The 22,050-nt window shown below is 41.6% G+C and overlaps 1 protein-coding gene across 2 annotated transcripts in view; it reads right to left on the bottom strand.

The window, feature by feature from the left end:
* The window catches only part of gabra3 (gamma-aminobutyric acid type A receptor subunit alpha3), a 166,579-nt gene that overhangs the window by 93,442 nt on the left and 51,087 nt on the right, over positions 1-22,050 (bottom strand). For both annotated transcript variants that reach the window (XM_034226685.1, XM_034226686.1), the window contains exon 2: positions 17,713-17,819. In XM_034226685.1, the coding sequence (XP_034082576.1) occupies positions 17,713-17,798 (86 nt within the window). In that variant the 5' untranslated portion in view covers positions 17,799-17,819. The remainder of the gene's footprint in view (positions 1-17,712; positions 17,820-22,050) is intronic.

Raw genomic sequence — 22,050 nt, 5'->3', positions numbered from 1 at the left:
AGCTTCTTTCACAACTTCGCCGTCTTTGAAAGACTTCATGTGTTTCGCAAGAACGTGCCTGACACGATAAGATGCTCTGGTAGCAGCCTTGCTCTTGTTGTTGGGCCTGGTGAAAATGGACTGCTGTGCATTTAGCTGTCCTTTCAGGCCCCTCCCCTTTTGGAGCGTAGGGCAGAATTAGGAGGGAATTCCGTCTCGTAGCGTACAGTCTATGGTTTGTGCACTGTTTTGAAATGCCGCTCCTAAATTACCCTTCTTCGGCAAAGCCACGCTCGCATTGCAGATGAGACAGATGGACTTTGAATTGGAATAGATACAAAAATAATCATCCTCCCACTCGGAGTGAAAATTATATAGGCCTATGTTGGGCTTTTTTGCTTCTGCCATAATTGCGGTCTTGTGTGTGTGCGGACTGTCACTCCTGTTGACACGGACAACGTCAGCGAAAAACTGCCCAATGCCCACCAGCCACGCCCCGACACATGGGGTCACGCCGGCCAATCACAAAGCTTTGATGCGTTCAAGTGCATTATTCTGGACAGGAAGATTATGTTTCAGGACATTAACATACAACAGAATGTTGTTGTTCTATTTTTAGACACATCTCGCGATCGACTGGGAATCTCCCCGCGATCGACCGGTCGATCGCGATCGACTGGTTGGGCACCCCTGCCCTATAGGAATGATTAAACTGACTCTTCTACAAAAAGCTGTTTGATAAATTGCCAAAGCAATCTGACACATTTTTCAAGCTGTTAAAATATGCAGCACAGCTGGTTTGTGTGATATTAAATTCGTTTATTACTGCACAGCTTCTGTGTTTTTACGTTTTATGATCCAACTTTTGGAAAGTGTTGGTTTTCAGTCCATGATTGGGATGAATATTCTAGTAGCTTCTAGTCGTTTTTAACTAAAAAACATTGCAGTGAAAGGAGTGGGGGTAATGCAGTTAAGTAAGGATTGCAATCAAATATATTTGTTTCGCTAACAGCAACACAAACTTGTATCTAGTGTGACAACCCTGTGGTTGTCCACCAGTTGGTGCTGCTGTAACCTGTGTGTTTGTTGTAATCAGCAGTGATGGGACCCACCTGTGGCGCTGATTCCAGGATATAAGAGGGCTGCAGAACAGGCTCTCGGTCTCTCTCAGCTGCCCTGCTCAGTGCAGCAGGACACTGCTCCTTTGTTCTGTTTTTATTGTTGTTTGTAACCACTGTGTTGCATAAAATAAATGATTGTTTTGGGCAACTCCGGTGTGGAACTGTTGTCCTTATGTTACAAGCAGAGCCAGCTTGTAACACTAGCTACATGAAATGACCCTATAAATCTTTTTTTTTTCGTTGATCAACTTCACACCTACACTTTCCATTTCAAACACTTTGAGCCCGTCTCTGCAACATTTTCAAAGGCACAGTTAGGTGGAAGGGTTTTTAATCCGTATTGAATGGACTAGTTATCCATAGCGTTACCTCAGACACAGATTTAACTTTAGAAAGAGTCGGGGGCGGATGTTGCCGGTGGCGAAATATATGGGATGTACTGAAATTATTGTGTTTAGTAGACAATGCTCCATGGAAAGTGAGTCAGAGCCATTTCCCTTAAAGGGGGGAAAAGAAGAATACATGAAACATCATAAATAGGCAACATCGAGCACAAGATATGGATTGAGCTACGTTGGATCAACCAAACCAATCTCATGTTCTGTTAATATTTTTGGGGTCCATTTGGAGAGGTGTCAGATGTTTAGTGCAATGAGTGTTCCCATGACTTAGTGGTCCGTGCCCAATGTGCAGACGCCTTCTGGAAAATCCAATTCAGATTAATTTCGATTGGTGCCTGATGGGGATGTCCACTAATTGGTGAATGAAGATCATTGCAGGGAAGTTCACTATATCAATAGAACATTGACTGAAACTCAAATCCAGACCCGGCGCCAGAACAAATCTAAAGGGAGGGCATATGGTTTTCATGGGAGGGCATACAAAACCGTCATGCGCTGCGGGCCTGCGGCACAATATATATCAAACAGCAAGGCCAACAGCATTGCGCAAAGACGCACACTATCGCAAATACATACACAAATAAAGGGCAACATAGAAACCACTTTGAAACATTGTGTGCGTGGCAGCACAAACACTGGTAAATCATGAGCAAGGCACACTGGTTAAGGATGGCAGCTTCCTCATCGTTGCACTCGGAGAGAAATAGTAGAGACGGAGACGATGAACTGTTTAGCCCGCCTTGGGCATGGTTTATTTTTCTATGCACTGCAGGTGCATCCTTTCACTCAGCCGAGCTAACTTGGAACATTATTTTGGCCAACTCTGCATCTTTGTTCTGCAGCGTATACTCAAACAGCGATAGGAAGAGCCCACTGCCTGACTCGGACATGCTGTGGAGTGAATCGTTGTCACCTCTGAGAGGGAGTTGGTTGACAGCTATAAAAGCTATAATATCAACGACAGCTGACACGTAATAACGGTTCCGTGCCAGCTGATCTGCACCAAAGTACTAATTTCCTTATTTGTTTCCTCGGGTATCTCTCTCTCCACAAACTCTCACATGAAATGTGTTCTTTTGATGCGGCATGTCTTAGCAGTCCTTTATCAGTCTGCAATGCGTGTTTCCAGTCGCAAAAGCCTTTGACAGTAAAAGCCGCATCAGATGAAGACGTATTTACTTTAAACTGTCTCCAGGGGAAACAAAAGGCTGCGTCTGCTTTTAACGAATATTCAAGCCATGGTCTGTTGTGTACCATGCAGTGGCAAAAGTGCGCTTCTTTCCTGAAAACAATCTCCCTGGATAACGATCCTGTTTCACCTAGTTGGGTTTATTGACACCAAGATCATCTGGGGCTGTTGGTCTTTGAGCGGTTGCTGGCCCAATAGTACCCGTTGATGTGCTGCAATGTAGCGCCTGTAGTGGAGGCACCGGCACGGAGCAGGAGGAGGATGCTGGCGGGTGTGGTACAGGGTGTGGCAACGCAGGTGGTGATGGTAGGGGCACAAGGAGCTGTGCCTCGGAGGACAGCGTTGGTGGCGGCCGCCTTGATGAGTCAAGGATTGGGCTCGCTAACTCAGCCCCGGGGTTTGCCGAGGTCAAGCTTGTGACATTAAGGCGTGCTGCTGCAACGGCAGGTGCAGGGTCGCCATCGGCTGCAGTTCTTTCATCGCTATTTCGTTTTAATAAATCCTTAGACCTTTTAAGCCAATTCCTGATGTCCATTTTGTAATTCAAACAGGAAATGGGAGTCTACAGAATGCACAATAAACAATAAACAAATTCAGAATAGGCGGCAGAGTGTGACGCTGTGATTGGTCTAAATGTGGACAAATCACAACAGACACATGAATTTATTTGACGTAGCCTGCGATTTTTTTTTTAGTTACTATCTGACATCACGATATACATCGTATCATAAAAGTTCACAGTTTATTTATAATTTTTAAAAAATACATATTTTTTAAATGTGATAAATAATAAAAAACGTGTTAATTGGGGGAGGGCAGGAATGTCAAATGGGAGGGCCTGGCCCTCCCTCAGCGCCGGGCATGCTCAAATGTAATTAGTGAGCAGATCAATGACATTTCTAAAGAATTTGGGACACTAGTTTCCCATTACACTACTGCTGCTACTTGCATTATATCTCTAAGAAGTCAACGTTTTTGATTAGTAGGTTTCCAGGAGTATTGAAAGGAACTAATTGCCAAACAGATCAATAAAGGCTCAAACATAATTACTGTAACAAAACAAAAAAAGGATACAACTTTAGAATACTACATTTTCATGATTTTTTCATTTAATTAATAATATATTCAAAGGTTTATTCTTCATTCCAATTACTCAAGCTCATACTCATAAGCTTCACAAACTTTTATCCAAACCGCTTATATTTGTAAGTGGAAACCAAGGTTACATTTTTTAAATCAGCCATTTATTTTGAGCCTCTATTAGATCTTACAGAACCTCTTTCTGGTACCACTTTGACCTACTGTACTCTACCTGAATATATTTTGTGTGCATGCAGTTTCCAATATTGTCGATGAATATATCAGGCTCTCGTACTTTGTGGACATATATTAATAATACAAAAAAGGGTTTAATTCTACAGTGACCCTTTGCAGTAAAGCTTGCGGTTAAAAAGATACAACTTCATTACATGTAATGCATATAATTGTTGTTTAAGTCGTTAAGTGAGGCAGGTTGCACATTTTCACCCATCATTTCCCCTTTAATATTAGTTACATCTCGTAAACTTTCTTTACTTTTGGCTTCAAGTAGGAATAATGTGCCCGGTCATTCAATCAGCAAAGTGCCTCAGCCATGAATACATTGCCCTTGGACAGACCTGTGACACATTAACCTTGACAACACTACAGAAACAGAATGTTATCTGTTGACCAGGTCGCCTCTCAAAGTGATGCCCCTCTCTGCCACGCTTTGAATTATTCATGCAAGAGATGGGGTGAGAAAGCAAGGGGAGCCTTGGCAACTTCACTTCAATCCATAAGCAAAGTGTACATATAGCACTCTCATCCTTATAGCTATTGATTATGTGACACGTTATCCAGCAGCTCGGCGATGGATAACAAACAAAATAGACAACAAGACAGCCCGGGTGTCCACACTTGTTAGGTGTTGACTGGAGAAGGGGAAGGGCGGGGGGTTGGAAGCGAGTCGAGCTAAAGGAGTGAAAGCCCTTCGCCGAATAGAAATAAAAACAGCCCTTCTCATTCATATGTAATACATGGATTCCTGTGAATAATAGCTTAATCAGCCCTGTCTCGCAGTGTGCTGGAAATTAGGAAATTAGGTGATGAGCAGAATGACAGACCCTTATAGGGAGGATTTGTCTGTTACACCTTAATCCATCAGGAAAGTCTCCTGCCTCGACTGTAGTAAAGCTGATTTGGAGCCCGCAGATAGCATCAGGGAGGTGGCAGATATTCTGGGAACATGTGCAAGCCGACGTTCTGAGGATTATTTCCAAACTCTAGCAACTTTAACTTTGATGGACAATTAATGTCTACTTTCACTTTTAGACGTACATCTCCGAGAGGAACTCCATGTTTGGTTCAGATTTCTCGAGAGGCAGCACGATAATGTCTTTCCCTCAAATGAACTCAGGCATGTTCTGATTTAGTACAGGTTAAACTGAATACATGTGTGAAGTGAAGACTGCTGTGCCAGTGTTTTGCATATGTGCACTACATCATGTCTCAAGTAATTCCAAAAAGATTAACATTTGTGAAAAGCCTTGTCACATGCTGTGTTAGGTCCATGCATAATGAATTGCATTTACCGATCAGGCCCTGCTGGAAATGTTGTGATGACGATCTTCTGTCTCTGAATGTGTCCACACTTTATACATTTCCATTATTAACTGCTGCTCTCATCACATCTAATGACTTTCCATGATCATTAACATCCTGAATGCTAATGCCAATAAAGGCTTAAAGTACTAATGCAGTTTTAACTATGAAAATATGAATTTTCTCTTTAGAAATGTTATCTGTAAATGCAAATGTGAAAGTAGAAGTTAGAACAGTGGTGTGTCTGTTGTCACGCGATACTACAACATGTTTGGTGTACATTTTAGTTTATATAACCTCAAAATGTCTTGACCAACAATTCAAGGTTCATCCCAAATGATAATTTTGCCTCCTCCTTTCCCTCACTCGCGCCTTACGGAGGCGGAGCTAAGACACAAGGAAGAGACGCGAGGACAGAGGAGTCCTCAGGTATGAGTTGGGATGTCCTCGTTCACTCCAGCTTCACCATAAACAACGCCCTTTACTTTTGGCGTGCGCACAGTTATATCACCTGTCACTGGACTTCTCTCCACAAAAATCCCTTCAAACCTGTGATTTAGTTTCACTGTATTTGATATTCCGGGTATAACATTTTATTTAAATTACAATAATAACAACAATAATAATTGATGGATTAAGTTCATTATGGTATTTGAGCTTGTTTCAGATAAACCTTCGTATTGGATTTTGTAAATTAATTGTTCCTCTAAAAGAGACACATATTAATAAACAATTTGTTAGGTATGATGTATATATTTATATATCATTAATGTTTGACGTTCTGTGGGTTTTATTCACACATGCATCAAGTTAGAATGGAAAATTGGTACTATTGATGTTGTTCGAATTAGCTGTTAGCGTTTGGATGTATGGACAACTATTACTAGTTCAGACTAAAGAAAACTTAAAGATGTAATTTTTCTCCAACCATTTCTAGAGTGATAAAGATTTGTCGGTAACAATGATATTTTCAGAAAGTGCTCGTCACATTGAATCTAAGTATGTGCTGAGTTGCTTGTTTGATCGACTCTAGGACGAAGGAATACCTTTTTTAAACAGACTGCAGCCCTCTTCTTCCTTCCTTCCTTATTTCACACACCTCACAGTTTGAAAACTTCTGATCCAGATAGATGTGGACACCTAAACATAACATCTCGTTCCAAAAACAGTGGGGGCATTAATATGCTGCATCAGCCTCTACCCTTCTGGGAAAGCTTCCCAAAAAAAGTTGGAAGCCGGCTTCAGGGAGTCGGAGAATCCCGTTCAGCCCCAAGGTCACCAGTGAGGTCGGCCACTGATGGTGGGTAATGAGGCCGGGCTCAAAGTCAGCGTTTGGATCCATCCCAATGGAGTTGGATGGGGTTGAAGTCAAGGCTCTGTGCAAGCCTTTATTCACCACCAAACCAAGACAACTGTGCATTGTTATGTTGAAACTATGGCAGGGTATTGGCAAAATTCTGCCAATAATGGGGCGAAGCCTGCGAGCTAGTTCAGGCAGTCAACTCGAGCACTTATACTGCATTCATACATAACGCCCCTTGCTACTCTACAACCAACCAAACAGAGTCTCCTTAATATGCCGCTCTATTTAACCTGCCAGATATCTCTGTCCCCACCACATTATATCATATATTTTGTATTTAAAATGTATAATGCTTATTTTTTAAAAGCTTGGTTTTAAATGTTTATACCCCTCTACCATAAAACAACAATGTTATTTGTTGTGGAAATATTTTCCAAGGCCCATAACTTTGACCCAGTGTATCAGTTCAAACTGTCCTGACTGAGCACAGGCACCTGTAACCTTGGCTGCTGTGCTCTCAGTGTTTTGTCTCCCTGTTCCTGCCTGTTGGCGTCAGCTGATAGAGGTGTTATCATTCTATCTTGTTATGCAGCATGTTGATGATGCTCTCTGAACTAGCTAAATACATGGGTCTGGGGTAGAGTTCTTCAGAATTGACGTGGCAACTCTACCGTGAAGTCAGAACCTCTGACTCTTGGACTTGTGATGTGAATCCTCCGGCCGTTAACTCCAAATAAACCATCATGTGTTTGACATCAAAGCTACTGCTCTTCCCGTGTCTCCTTCCTGAGTCGGTGACTCCCACTGCATAGCTACACAGAAGTTTCCTCTACATTATTTATATTTACACAGGATATTCAAAATTCTAAATAGTTACTCAGATTTTAGCACAAGTAGGCCAAATTGCCGTGGTTGCTCAACTTCTGTAACAGATGTAAAAAAAAGAAATACAAACAAATTATACATTTTTGTCACTGTTGTTTAACCCTTTTGCTAATATTCCTCACCAAATATTATTTTTTTTAAAAGTGTGTGTCCCCTGTTTGAATGTCCCCCCTGTTACTCTGATTTGAATCCCTTTACTATTCTACTATTGGTATGACTCAAGAAGAAGGATACATTTTGAGTGGGAGAATCATCTTCAAGAAGCAGAGTGTAGGCGTTCTTCCTTCAACGTTTTTGTAACGTTTTTAAAGAACTTAACTGTTGCGGTAAAGCATAACATGCTCATTTTTAGTGGAACTGATCATTTATTTTACATTTAGAAAATATGGTGAATATATCTATCAAATATATGTTTCTGTTGTCACCAAGTGCTAGCTTGATTATCATCACACATGTACCAATAGCCAAGTTTAGCATAAAATGTCCACCCTGTTACTATTTTTCACAGTAACAGGGTGGACACAGTAACTGGGGGATGGTAAAAAAAACGTTTTTAAACATAATATCCTGAGCTTGACCAAAATATGTTTCTTATACTTTAACAAGCCATCATTCAGATTAAATAAAAAAAACATGGAAAATTATGTTTTTTATTTTTGAATACCCTAGCTCAGGGCTATTCAAGTAGTTTGGAATGGGGGCCGGTTGATGGAAATTATCCAAAGCAAGGGGCCGGGAAAAAAATGACTTGAAATATGAGCAATCATATTAAGAGCTTCAGATACAGTAAATACTACAGCAGGTCACCCTTGAAAAAGAGATCAATGATCTCAATGGGATTCACCTGCATAAATAAAGGTTTGAAATTAAATTAAATGACTACAACAGCATAGTGGAGTGCATATATTTTGTTTAATTAAATCAAACATAGCCCCAAGGCCTTTATAAATGGCAAGTTCAGAACTCAGTACATGTGAAGCTAATATAACCATCAACATCATTAGATTTAGATTAAATGATCTAATAATTCACACAAAATAGCAATTTAGGGCCATACACAAACAACAGTGGATATTATGGTATAATAACAATAAAGACAAGTGAGCCATACCACATCAATTGCTTAATTAAAAGCAAAAACAATTGTCAAAAGACTTGTATTAATTACCAAACCACAACACACAGCCTTTTAAAACTCAAACCTTTTTTGATTAACATAGTGATAACTGTATGCAACCAACTTGGCAGATATGTGCCATCTAATGAGAGAAATGGCATTTTTTCGATTTAGCAAGAGCAGGGAAGTCGGGAGTATACGTTGTCATGGCAATACGCATACAGTGATGCAGATGCTGGTCGGAGAGGGATGCGCGATTATTAGTTTTTATGGCATTCATGTGTGAGAATGCCGATTCGCACGTGTAAGTCGAGCCAAACATTGTGAGGACAAAAAGTGCAAGACTGAGGGAATTTCTCGTGGCTGACTTCATGAGTCCAGAACTTTTCAGAACCTGCCAGCTGAAATGACTGTCGCAGGTCATCTGATGACTGAATGTCAATGAGTTCGAGTTGTAAAGACGCCTCATTTAATGTCACAATCAGCTCCTTTGCTTTCAGTGCAAACTCCCCCTCTACATTCACAGAGAAAGGGTCCTTCACAAATCTCATCACTTCAGTCGGGAGACTGAAATGTTCAAACCACGTGGCAAAGTTGGTTTTCAATGCGTCCATAAATCCAGTCATCACCTTGGTGATTTGTAAACCTGCAGTGTGCAGTGTTGGAAAATGGAGCATTTTGCCTGGACATAAATCCGCAAAAAAAAGTGTGAGCTTTTTTTTTAAACGCATGGAGTCTCTCCACAAGTTGTGTAACCATTTTATCTCTGCCCTGCAGCTCCAAATTGAGTTGGTTCAGATGTTGGAAAATGTTGCTCAAAAAACAAACAGCAGCGTAAAACTCATCATTCTCTATCAGACACAGAAAGGCGTTGGCTTTTTTATGTTTTGAATTGCGGAGAAACGCCATGATCTCCTCCTTAAGTTCACAAAATCGTTTCAAGACGTTTCCTTTGCTTAGCCATCTAATGTCACTGTGCATGAGCAAATCATTATATTGAGCTGACATGTCTGACAACATCTGGCGGAAAAGGCGGTGCTGTAAACTGGAGTTACAACGAATAAAGTTAATAATCGCCATGACAGAGTCCATTTTGTTTTTTAACTCACCACTCAGTTTTGCGCACAGGAGGCTTTGGTGGATGAGGCAATGCAGCGATCTCAGCTGTGGAGCCACATCTGCCAGCCTAGCGGACAGTCCCTGTGTTCGGCCCGACATCGCAGGGGCCCCATCCGTTACAAGCATGTTAATACGATCCAATCCCAACTTGTGCTCCTTGAAAAACGAAACCACTTTGTGGTTGATTGATTGAATTGATTGAAAAGTTTATTAACAGCTTGTATATTGGGTACAGTACAGTACAGCTCAAAACATACAATTGTTAAGGGGATGCAGACCAGAGAAAGTCTTTCGTCTTGTTTACATCAGGGTCCCCCATTTCCAATTCATCATATCATTTAAGACATATAAGACATATTTGACATACAGATGGCTTATTTACAATTTACTTACAGGTGGTTTTTTACATACAGATTGCTTATTTACAATTTTCATTTTAGATTTCGTTCTAATACATCCTAACCGGACATTTAAGACATACCAAGTCTACAGATATACAGTTAGTAACAGAGTCTAAAATGCGAGTATATACATAGATGGGGGGGGGGGAAGCTGTCCATTGTACGACAGGTTGAGATTTGTACCATTACCGGGGCCAGTTTTGCAATGCTCTCCCCCGAAGGTGCTCTTTAAGAGAGGTTTTGAAGGTAAGTATAGTTTTACTTTCCTTTACAGTTGTGGGAAGAGCGTTCCACCTTGATGTGGCATAATTGCGAAACGTGTATTCCCCCTTTTTTGTGCCATAATCTGGGTTTCAGATGATTTGTGGAGCTCCCTCTGGTGTTATGATCATGGTATTCCTTGACCTTTGGGAATCATTTTGACATGTACATGGGTACCATAGAGGTGTAGTGGATCTTGTAGACCAGGCCCATTGCAAGTAGCTGTACTCTGTCGTCTACTCTAAGCCATCCTAGGTTGTTAAAGTGGGCAGAGGTGAGGTGGGTTCTAGATGAAAGGTCAAGCAGTCGTCTGACCAGTTTATTTTGCGATGTTTGAAGTTTTATTTTTAGCGCCTTGGAGGTGCTATGGTACCATGACGTGCAAGCATAGTCATAGTACCCTTGAATGAGTGCTCCTGCCAGAGTTTTCAGGGTGTTTTTGTTTACCAGAGAGGAGATCCGGTATAGGAATCTAGTTCTTTGATTGACTTTTTTTATTACATTGGATGCCATTTTGTCACAGGAGAGGTTTGCCTCAAGAATAGATCCTAGGTATGTAATTTCCTTCTTACTTGTGACAATAATGTCACCCACTGCAACTGAGAAGTCGTCGGATTTGCTGAGATTATGTTTCGAACCGAAGAGAATGGACTCTGTTTTACCCAGGTGTAATGATAATTCATTATCGGCGAGCCAGGTGCAGATTCTGCCGAGCTCAGAGCTGAGGGTTTTTTCAACCTGCAATCTGCTCCTGTCAGAGACCAGCAGGGCTGAGTCGTCCGCGAACAGGAACAAGTTGCAGTCACATGCTGATGACATGTCGTTTGCATAAATTAGGAACAGTAACGGACCTAATATGCTTCCTTGTGGAACACCACAGCTCACTGAGAGGGGGGGGGGACAGAGTACCGTTTACCTCCACCATCTGTTCTCTCCCCTCCAGGTAGGATTGCATCCAGCTCACCGATAGTTTATCAAAACCAATTGCTTTTAGCTTGTCAATCAGAATGGGGTGATTGACAGTGTCGAAAGCCTTTTGTAGGTCCAGCATCACCATGCCGCAGTACTTGCCCTCGTCCACCTCTTGTTTGATGTGGTCGCTCAAATAAAGAAGGCATGTGTCAGTGGAGTGGGATGTTCTAAAGCCAGATTGAAATTCATAGATTAGTTTATTTTCCGCGAGGTACTTTTCGACCTGTTCATATACTATTTTTTCCATGACTTTCGAGATGGAGGTAAGTATAGAAACAGGGCGGTAGTTGCATGGGTCCAATGTACTGCCCTTTTTGTGCAGGGGGGTTACTCTTGCAATTTTGAAGTCTTTGGGTACTTTTCCCTGTTTTATGGAGAGGTTAATTATGTGAGCTATGACTGGTGAGATGGCGGTTGCTGTGTCTCTGAGGAATTTGGAGGGGATATTGTCGTGGCCAGTGGCCTTGTTAGGTTGGAGGGCGCTCAGTTTAATGAGTACCTCTGCTGTTGTTACCCTTGCTAGACTGAAATCATCTTTGCGTACCCCTAGGTTTTTGTAGTAGGTCATGATGTGATCTACTCCAAAAAGCCCTGAGTGGGAGGGTAATTTATCAAATCATTGAGTATTGCAGAGAATTTGTTTTTGAAACCAAGCCATGTTTCTTCAACTTGTGTACCACTGAGCTCATCTGACCAGTCCAGGCTCTCCAGTTCTAGGTTAAAGGCCTCGCTAGAGTAGTTTTTGAGGTCTCTAGATATGACTGTTTTGTGACAAAGGGCCTTTGTTTTAGCTTTTTGCGGGTACAGAATATCATATAATGATCACTTAAACCGCATGCTATAACCCCTTTACTGGAGATCCTGGACCTGTCAGAGGTCAGAATGAGATCAATGGTAGTTTGTGTTGTTTCACATACCCGGGTGGGTTGGGTGATTAGCTGGCTGAAGCCGTGCAGATCACAAATCCTACTGAAGGACTTGAAGACGGACGTGTCTTTACGTTGCATATCCGTGTTCCAGTCTCCAATAATAATTGTCTCTACATCCCCCACATCAGCCAAACATCCATCTAATGTATCATAAAAGTCACTCTGTTCCGGTGGTCTATAGATTGTCCCGACTATTACAGATTTAGCATTGTCAAAAAGAATTTCAACCCACACAGATTCAATATTTTCATGATGCAGGTCAGTACGGTTTTTGAAATTGGTGTCTTTATGTATGTACATGCAGACACCACCTCCATTCACGTTCCTGTCCCTTCTCACTACAAGATAATCTTCAATTTCAATCTCTGAATCTGTAATGGAATTGTCCAATTTGGTCTCAGAAAAGCATAATATGCTTGCCTTACCGTTCATGAATAGTTGCCTGAGTTCAGCCAGTTTGTGTCTCAGGCTGTTAGTGTTCAGATGAAAAAGATGTAGTCCATTTTTGTTGCTTAAATGCACAATGTCGTCAGCTTGCAGATATTTGTCTTTGTCCGTTACAGCAACCGGCTTGCGGCCTGCCGTGGTGTTTGGAGCGGTGGGGTGGTGGGGGGAGGGAGGCTCCGTTGTAGCTTTAGCCGTTGATATGCTAGCAGGGTGGCTAACAACATGGCGGATATGTGTTCCCTCGGATCTCGGTTCTCTTCCTCTCGTCACTGCCTCATGCGTGTCTGTCTGCCGAGGCGTCCCCGGGGGAATGTCGAAGTCTCCGTTTATTCCTCGGTCTCCGCTGTCTCCACGGTCTCTGTTGTCGTCGCGTAGTTGTTGCTGCAGCGGAAGAGATGCTAGTTGTGATGCTAGTTGTGATGCTAGCTCCTCGAGCCTGCAGGACTGGCTTCTTGTCTGCACCGGGCCCGGATTCAGATGGATGTCTCCCGCTAACAATAAGACCAAGACGATCATACTTCTTCGGTCTAGTTTGCCTGACGGGGGCAAGTACTTTCGCGTCGGGTTTGCAGTTAATAATGCATGAATGCTTGCACTTCTAAAAGCATTACTCTCCTTCTCTAAGTGATGTTGCCTCATTGATGAGTTGAGGTAGGAGTCCATAATCCATATTGTCAGGAGGATGAAATATGTAAAAAATCGTGAGGAATAACCTCCGAAGCGGGAGCTCTCGAAAATGCGACCACTCATAGCGAAACCGGATACTGTCAGGCGAAACCGGATACTGTCAGTGCATCTGCTCCACAAGATCAATGACCGTTTTGTCTTTGTTTACGCTTCAGAGTTGAGAGAGACATGTTTTAGAGTTGCTATCATCGCTGCTGTCAGTGGATTCATCAATAGCTAGCGACATAACCTCCGCCTTTCTCAGTTTGTCCAAGAGAATCTCAAAAACGCCCGATGCAAGGGTCTCCACTCTCCTTGATGTTGACGTGTCAGAAATCGGAATGTTTTTAATTGAGTCAATAACGCTTTTTCTGATTTTCTCATCTGCAACCACTTCCTCAATTGATGCAAGCATACACTCTTTGACTGTCTCTGCGTCCGTAAAAGGCCTTTTATTTTTGCCTAATATCCAGGCCACTCGTAGGGACGCTGCGGTAGCTCTCTCTTGGTCAGTGCAAGCCCGAAACAGGGAGCTACGTCTTTGGTCATAGCACGAAGTTAGCCCCAAAATCTTCTGGCGGCGAGCATCAGAGCCCGCTGGAAAAGTGGCGTCAAAGTTGGCGTGAGCTGTCTTAAAATGCCTTCTCAAGTTGTACTCTTTACACACCGATAAACACTCATTGCAGATTAAACACACGGGCCTCCCACTGACATTTACACACAAGTACTTCTCTTTCCACTCGCTGTTGAATTGCCGGTTTTCGGTGTCAACTTTTCGTTTTTTTAACGTAGAAAGAGACATTTTGATATCCAACTATGCTGACCAGGTTTGATTAATCGTTCTATTGGCGCGAAACCGTCGAAGGTGCGCGAGCTTGTAGTGAAGGGCAGCGCGAGCCGCGAGGACGCGCGCAGAGACGCAATAAATTACAGGATTTGGTAGTAGGTGGGTTCGAAACCCGAGCCCGCCAAAGTTTTCAGGCAATGTCTTCCCCTCTATCTCTCAATGTAACACCCTCTCAGGAATAAAGGCACTCTGGTCCAAAAAAAAAAAAAATTAAATAATTTTATTTTTTTAAATTAAACTTTTTTTTTTTTTTTTTTACTTTTTAACATTATACTCAAAGGGCCAGTAAATATCACCCGGGGGCCGGATTTGGCCCGCGGGCCGCCAGTTGAATAGCCCTGCCCTAGCTGAAATGGCACCGAATGCTAAGAATGATTTTCCTACACCCTCAGTTGGAACAGAAAGGGTTTCATTACATTACATTACATTGCATTTAGCTGACGCTTTTATCCAAAGCGACTTACAATAAGTGCGTTCGACCAACAAAATACAAACTTGAAGAAAACAGAATCATATAAGTACATCAGGCTTCATAGAGCAAAAACATTTCAAGTGCTACACAACTGGCTGCCAGCCCTTTATTAGTATATAAGTGCTTTGTTAATAGTTCTATCGCTCGAAGTGGAGTCGAAAGAGATGAGTTTTCAGTCTGCGCCGGAAGGTGTGTAAGCTATCCGCTGTCCTGATGTCAATGGGTAGCTCATTCCACCATTTTGGAGCCAGGATAGCAAACCCACGTGTTTTTGCTGATGGGAACTTGGGTCCCCTTCGCAGCGAGGGTGCAGCGAGCCGTTTGGTTGATGCAGAGAGGAGTGCACGTGCTGGGGTGTACGGTTTAACCATGTCCTGGATGTAGGAAGGGCCAGATCCATTCGCAGCATGGTACGCAAGTACCATTGTCTTGAAGTGGATTCTAGCAGTTATCGGAAGCCAGTGAAGGGAGCGGAGGAGCGGCGTGGTGTGGGAGAATTTAGGAAGGTTGAAGACCAGACGAGCCGCTGCATTCTGGATGAGCTGCAGAGGTCGGATGGCACATGCAGGTAGACCAGCCAGGAGGGAGTTGCAGTAGTCTAGGCGTGAGATGACGAGAGCCTGGACCAGAACCTGCGTCGCTTTCTGGGTCAGCTGGGGACGCATCCTCCTGATGTTGTAGGTATCCCACAAACTGTTGGAACACAGTTGATAGCGAGCTATGTGGCTAGCTTATCACTGTATCATTAGACCTTCAATGCTACCAAGGTGTCCAGCCCATACCATGAAAAACAGTACCGGACCAATGGTGTTCCGACCGCACATTTCTATTTAATGTATGTCATTTGAACTCTATGTGTGCCTAACAAGCTAGGAGAGACAAGTGGCACAACGACAAAGACATCTGGGCTAATCCCTGTCACACTCTTCTGATTTCTCTCCCTGCCTGCTTCTTCCAGGTTCGCCTTTCACAGCGTGCAAAATCTTTAAGTGATTTACACTACCCACCATAACATAACACCTTATCAATGCCAACATGTCAACCGATGTAATCTCTTCGTTTGAAATTACAAGCAGTGTGGTTAGAATTACTTCTATACATTCCAGAGATTTGTCCTGTATATATTTATTTGATGACTAGCACACAAACTAAGGGGGGGGGGGTGGAATGCTGTGAATGGACCATCAGGGCTGTGGTGTGCTGCACAATGCACATTAATTCAGCAGTCAGTGAAATTCAGACCGGTGCAGAGTACGAGTTACATTTCCATGAGAGCATGACCTCACTCTGTGTTTGCTCTTTTGGGCCTAATCATGACAAGGTGGGATGAGATATTTTAAACCTTGTCCAAAAGGGTGAAAGTCACAGTGTGGTCCAGGAAGTCTCAATCCTGAGACTTCAGTAAATAATGGATAAACCTTTTGCATGGATAATTCAATACAAAAGATTTTCACAGCCAATTGTGATCAATAAAGAGGTTTGGATGATTAAATATGCCAAAGTCACAGATAATGCTATCTCTCTGTGTAAAAACGGAAAAAAACGTCTTGATTTTGTGCTTACAGTATAGATTTAACTTCTGATGGCGTTTGTTACGGCCCCTACACACGGCGGCGTGCGTTGCCGCTTCACCGCTTCTGCCCATTCACTTTGAATGAGGTGACGTCACGATTCGCCGAACTGCATTGTGGGAGCAAAGCGTAGCTTCTTTCGCGGTGCTCGCTGCAAAAGTAGAGCAATGTTCTACTTTTGACGCCTCGATGGAGGCGTCAGCCAATCGAATCATATGCCAGTACAAGCTCTCGCCAATCAAACTGCGTGCTTGTGTGTCCGGGGCGGGAGATTCATGTGATTGGTTGTTGGTCGAGTTTCAGCGCCCCCCCCCGCCGGCAAGCGACAACGCACGCCGCCGTGTGTAGGGGCCGTTAGACTGTGTCTGTTGCAGCAGTGAGACTGATTATTAAAAGTATTATACAAAGCACATCAGAAGAAAATCAGCTGGAGGGACAGAGTCAGGGGGGGGATTGAGAGGTGACCTACACTAGTCCAATAGCGACGCTTGGTCAGGGTCCTTTGGCGTGCAGTTGTGACGCACCGAGTCCCCTTCAGCTTCATAAACGGACGCAAAGAGCTTTCAACCCATTGGATAACGGAGCATTTTACACCCGGAAGTAAGTATTCTCTTTACTGTCGATTGATTTTACAGTAATATCTGCACTACTCATCAACTGAAAAACACCAGATTATCCTTGTTAATTACACAACATTGATTTGTTTAAATTGTGTACAATGCGTACAATAGTTGTATCGGAGTTTAGGATGGCCGAAGACACTACACTACCCATAATCCTCAGCTATCGTTTGAGACTACACCATGCGCTTTGCTCGACAAACCCCGTGATTAGTCCTCAAGCTCTGTGATTGGTTGACCTCCGATTGTATATGTATTCCATATGAAAAAAACGTTTCGTAAAAGATAAAATCATACTTTATTCAGCTAGTGCTTGCTTTACTCTTTGAAAGTCATCAAATAAATGCATTGTAATAAATGGCACGGCTGCATTAAATATTACACATCTGGCTTAGTTCTTTATTTATCTACAGAGATCGGGCCTCAGAATAGACCGGAAACTATTTTTGAGTTGATGAATAGTGCAGATATCACTGTAAAATCAATCGACAGTAAGGAGAATACTTATTTACGGGTGTAAAATTCTCCGTTATCCAACAGGAATGGACGCTCACATTGCCTTTAAGAGCTGCCGACATGGACGGATGCGGTGCTTCCCTGAGCGTCAAATACCACCGCCGATGGGAATACATTGCAATCAGTTGAAAGCTCTTTGCGTCCATTTATGAAGCTGAAGGAGACTCGGTGCGTCACAACTGCACGCCACAGGACCCTGACCAAGCGTCGCTATTGGACTATCAGGGAGTGAGACTGTGTTGCAACTTGCAACTACAATAGGTTGTTGTCGTACCTGGCTGCAGGAAGGAGGTTGACGAGCAGGAAGAAGATCCACAAGCCCATGTGCAGTGATTTAAGCTTCCACATTGCAGCAGCCATATCAGTTAAAACAGAGGGGTCCTGTAGAAAAGACAGAAGAGGGAAAGGGAGATTATGTCATACAGTGTTCACTGATAAAAGCTTGAAAACAGCTTAAAACGATAACAACAAATGTCTTAACAGGTAAATGCAGAAGTGAAATAAAATGTTCGACCAATTGATATTTGATTTCCTTAATATTCCTTTTTTTGTCTTCTCATATATATCTTATATTTTTGAGTTCTGTGATTGATGGTCACTGCCCCATCTCAAACTGATACTGACATGTTTATATCCAACAGCATGTGGCTTTCAAACATATCATATTATTGGTCTTTTTTTATTAAGGGACATAAATCATATTGTGTGTCTTCTTACAGTATATGAGGAAACATAAATCAAACGGCGTTTAAAATGAAATCTAAATGAGAAGAATTATTAGTCACGTTTATGAGCTACCATGTGACATCATGTGCTGCCACCTAGCCTACAAGTCTGCTTCACACGTCTTTTTGGTTTTCTTTTTTCCTAAACACACACATTTCCGTCTGTCCTTCAGCCGAACAACAAGACATTGAAGCGTAATTTGCATTTATCACTGTGTTCCTCTCCCGCACGTCACTAGACATTTTCCGACAGTAATTAGCTCAGATTCTAATATTTGCCGCACGCTGTTTGGCACACCTGTCTGAGGGGCTTATTTGCTGATCCTAAACGCACCTGGTTACATGCCTGGTTATGTGACTCAGAATCTTTTAATTGTATTACCTGTGATGAATTGTCAACAACCATATATTATATCATATTAGGCAAAACACCAGGTGTAATTTATATTTAGTTTTGTTATTTGGGCCCTTGGTGGAACAGAGATATTATAATGCTTGAGCCTGTCCACAGCCACAGAGCTGGTGTTCAACTATAAAGATATTCAATCTTCACGTTGTGGTGCCTCATGTTTCATTAGGTGTCATACATAATTTTGTCTACCTTTTTTTTGTTATGTATTTAAAGGAGTTGTACTGTGGTTAGGTACACATTACAAGTTTAATCATTATGATATTTTTCCAATATTTAGCACGATATAATATATGACAATATCACATTCTGCTTCGATCCGATGCTGGGTTTATTCGATTAAGGAACTACAATTTATATGAGGCTATATCATATTTAATATATTTAGCCAATGCTCTTTCTAGTGGCAATGGGGATCCTGATAACGACAGAAAGAAAGAAGAAACAATCTCAACACACAACATTTTTAAAAAAAAATATGATTTGACAATTTATTACTAAGCTCTTCCAGACATTAGAGGGAAAAAAATATATAATATATTCTTCCTAATAAAATAATTACAATAGACCAGTGCCACATTTCTCATGTTCAAGTAAAACATATTTGTATTACTTAAGAAAATTAAGGCGTATGTTACAAATAAGGATATGTATAAATGTTTTACTTAACATCTATGGTAAGGGAACATTGAATCAAAAAGATTGTTGTGTTTCACATCTAAACATTATTTTAAGACTCAAATCTAGGGAAGAGTTGTACAAATGTATAATAAAGGTAAAACATAAAGTAAAGTCCCCCTTACTACACTTATCATTTTTACACAATCCCTTAATCATATATATTTATTTTATTTTGAATTATTACCACCACAGATGTGTGCTTTAATAATCAACACTAACTCAAACTGAACACATTAAATATTCAATAACCTACATGTCCTTGAACCAAATACATATCCTTACTATTAAATCCATTCATTGTGAGAGCTTGTGCATGTGCCTACGCACTCACCACCCTCAGTATTCATGAGAGAGATGACTGAGATTTTGAGAAGCCCATAAACACGATTTGACCAAACACTCCCATGATAATGCAGCGCATAAAACCCTGGAATAAACCTTTCTATAGCGGTACACAATCTCCTTCATCCTTATGTCTGCACTCTTTAGATGTTGCCTAGCGACTGCATCCTAACACTGTCATTATTGGTAATTATACAAGGCGGTTGCAGTCTGGCAATTGACAGAAAAATGAAATGACCTCTCATGAAAAATACATGCATACAGCCTGAAAACACCAGCACAACGAGGGAAAGGAAACCATATGATTGGGGTGCAGGCCTCTCGAGCATTCACACATGTAGTGTTTGCAGCTGTGTCATACTTAAAAGGCTCTCATTGTGCTTTTCTGAAATTCAAAACCCCCCCTCCCTCCTTTTATTGCCACTGAACAGAGAGGAGATCAAACACTTTCCTCGGTGGAATCTGTGTTTTCAGTGCCTCTGTGCAGCGCTGATCATTACAGGAGGAGTAAACACATGAGTGGATGTGAACATACACTCCAAGTTAGTGTTCAAATAGGAGGCTGCACTAATAATGCTGCAACCTGTGACCATCCCTCTACACTCTGTTTGTGATGCGCTCACTTTAAAAGAGCCATCTTAATATTGGTTGTTGCTGAAAACAAAGTGAAGTCAACATCCGCATCGTATAAGTCTTTTACACTGGCAGTGATGCTCATGAGCCAAAGAATCCTGAGTTACCAGCACATTTTTTCTTTTTGTATGTGTGAGGAATAAGAGGTGACCGCATGGTGGAAAAAACGTTGTTTTAAAGAGGCCCTTATTATGCTCAATGTCAGGTTCATATTTGTATTTGCTGCCTCTACTGTGACATGTCTCCATGCTTTAATGTTTGTATTGTATTCCATCACTCAAAATGACTATGCTTGCATATAGAAAATGCAAATAAGCCATAAGTTATTCTGTTAGCTTTTTCCTTAATAATGTATCAAACGTGTTGACAATTTCAATCAATGCACTTACACAGGATTTGACAAGACCCAATAACATTGATATACTGCTTCATAAATCCCAGAGCCATGAGGTGTTATTGATATACAAATATTTACAGTCATCATTATGAACCTGACTGTGTGTCCTCATTGCAATAAATAAAGCAGCCATCCATCTACTTTCTATGCAATCAACCTTTGGCTGAGAAATACTGAAGCAGGGAACATGGGACTAAGATCAATACGGTCCCAGTGAGTAACATGTGCAAACAGTTTGAAGGAAGTCGGGTTTTCTGACATGCATTCCACGAAAACAGAGTAAAAAAGAAAAGTGTTGCCAGTTAAACAGAATACAGTTCATGTAAGGCAAGGCAAGGCAAGTTTATTTATATAGCACTTTTCAACACAAGGCTATTCAAAGTGCTTTACAAAAAATGAAAGACATTAAGAAAAAGGCATTTAAAATCAGTCATTAAAAAGAAAAGCTAATAAAATAAACATTAAAAGAAAAAATACATGGATAAAAGTTACAGTGCAGTCTAAGATATGAATAGTTCAATTAAACATTAAAAGAAAAAGTACATGGATAAAAGTTACAGTGCAGTCTAAGATATGAATAGTTCAATTAAAAGCAGCGACAAAAAGAAAAGTCTTCAGCCTGGATTTAAAAGTAGTCAGAGTTGCAGCGGACCTGCAGGTTTCTGGGAGTTTGTTCCAGATATTTGGAGCATAATAACTAAACGCTGCTTTACCATGTTTAGTTCTGACTCTGGGGACAGTAAGCTGACCAGTCCCTGAAGACCTGAGAGATCTGGATGGTTCATCATTTAGCAGGAGGTCGGAAATGTATCCTGGGCCTAAACCATTCAGTGCTTTATAAACCAGCAGCAGTATTTTGAAATCTATTCTTTGACACACAGGAAGCCAGTGTAAAGACTTCAGAACAGGAGTGATGTGATCCACTTTCTTAGTGTTAGTGAGGACTCGAGCAGCGGCGTTCTGAATCAGCTGCAGCTTCCTAATAGATTTTTTAGTGAGACCTCTGAAGACACCATTGCAGTAGTCGAGTCTACTGAAGATAAAAGCATGGACAAGTTTTTCCAAATCCTGCTGTGACATTAGTCTTTTAATCCTAGATATATTCTTTAGGTGATAGTAGGCTGATTTAGTAACTGTTTTAATGTGACTGTTGAAACTCAGGTCAGAGTCCATGACTACACCTAGATTTCTGGCTTTATCTGTTGTTTTGAACATTGCACACTGAAGCTCAGCGCTAACTTTTATACGTTCTGCCTTGGCTCCAAAAACCATTACCTCAGTTTTATCTTTGTTTAATTGGAGAAAGTTCTGACACACCCAGTCATTGATTTGTTCAATGCACTTACTCAGTGTTTGAATTGGAGCATAGTCTCCTGGTGAAATTGTTACGTAAATTTGTGTGTCATCTGCATAGCTATGGTAACT

This window comes from Gymnodraco acuticeps, unplaced genomic scaffold, assembly GCF_902827175.1.
Source record: "Gymnodraco acuticeps unplaced genomic scaffold, fGymAcu1.1, whole genome shotgun sequence".
In the NCBI taxonomy this organism is placed as follows: domain Eukaryota; kingdom Metazoa; phylum Chordata; class Actinopteri; order Perciformes; family Bathydraconidae; genus Gymnodraco; species Gymnodraco acuticeps.
Note: the sequence above shows the minus strand (reverse complement) of the source record. Positions and strands in the feature narration are given on the sequence as shown.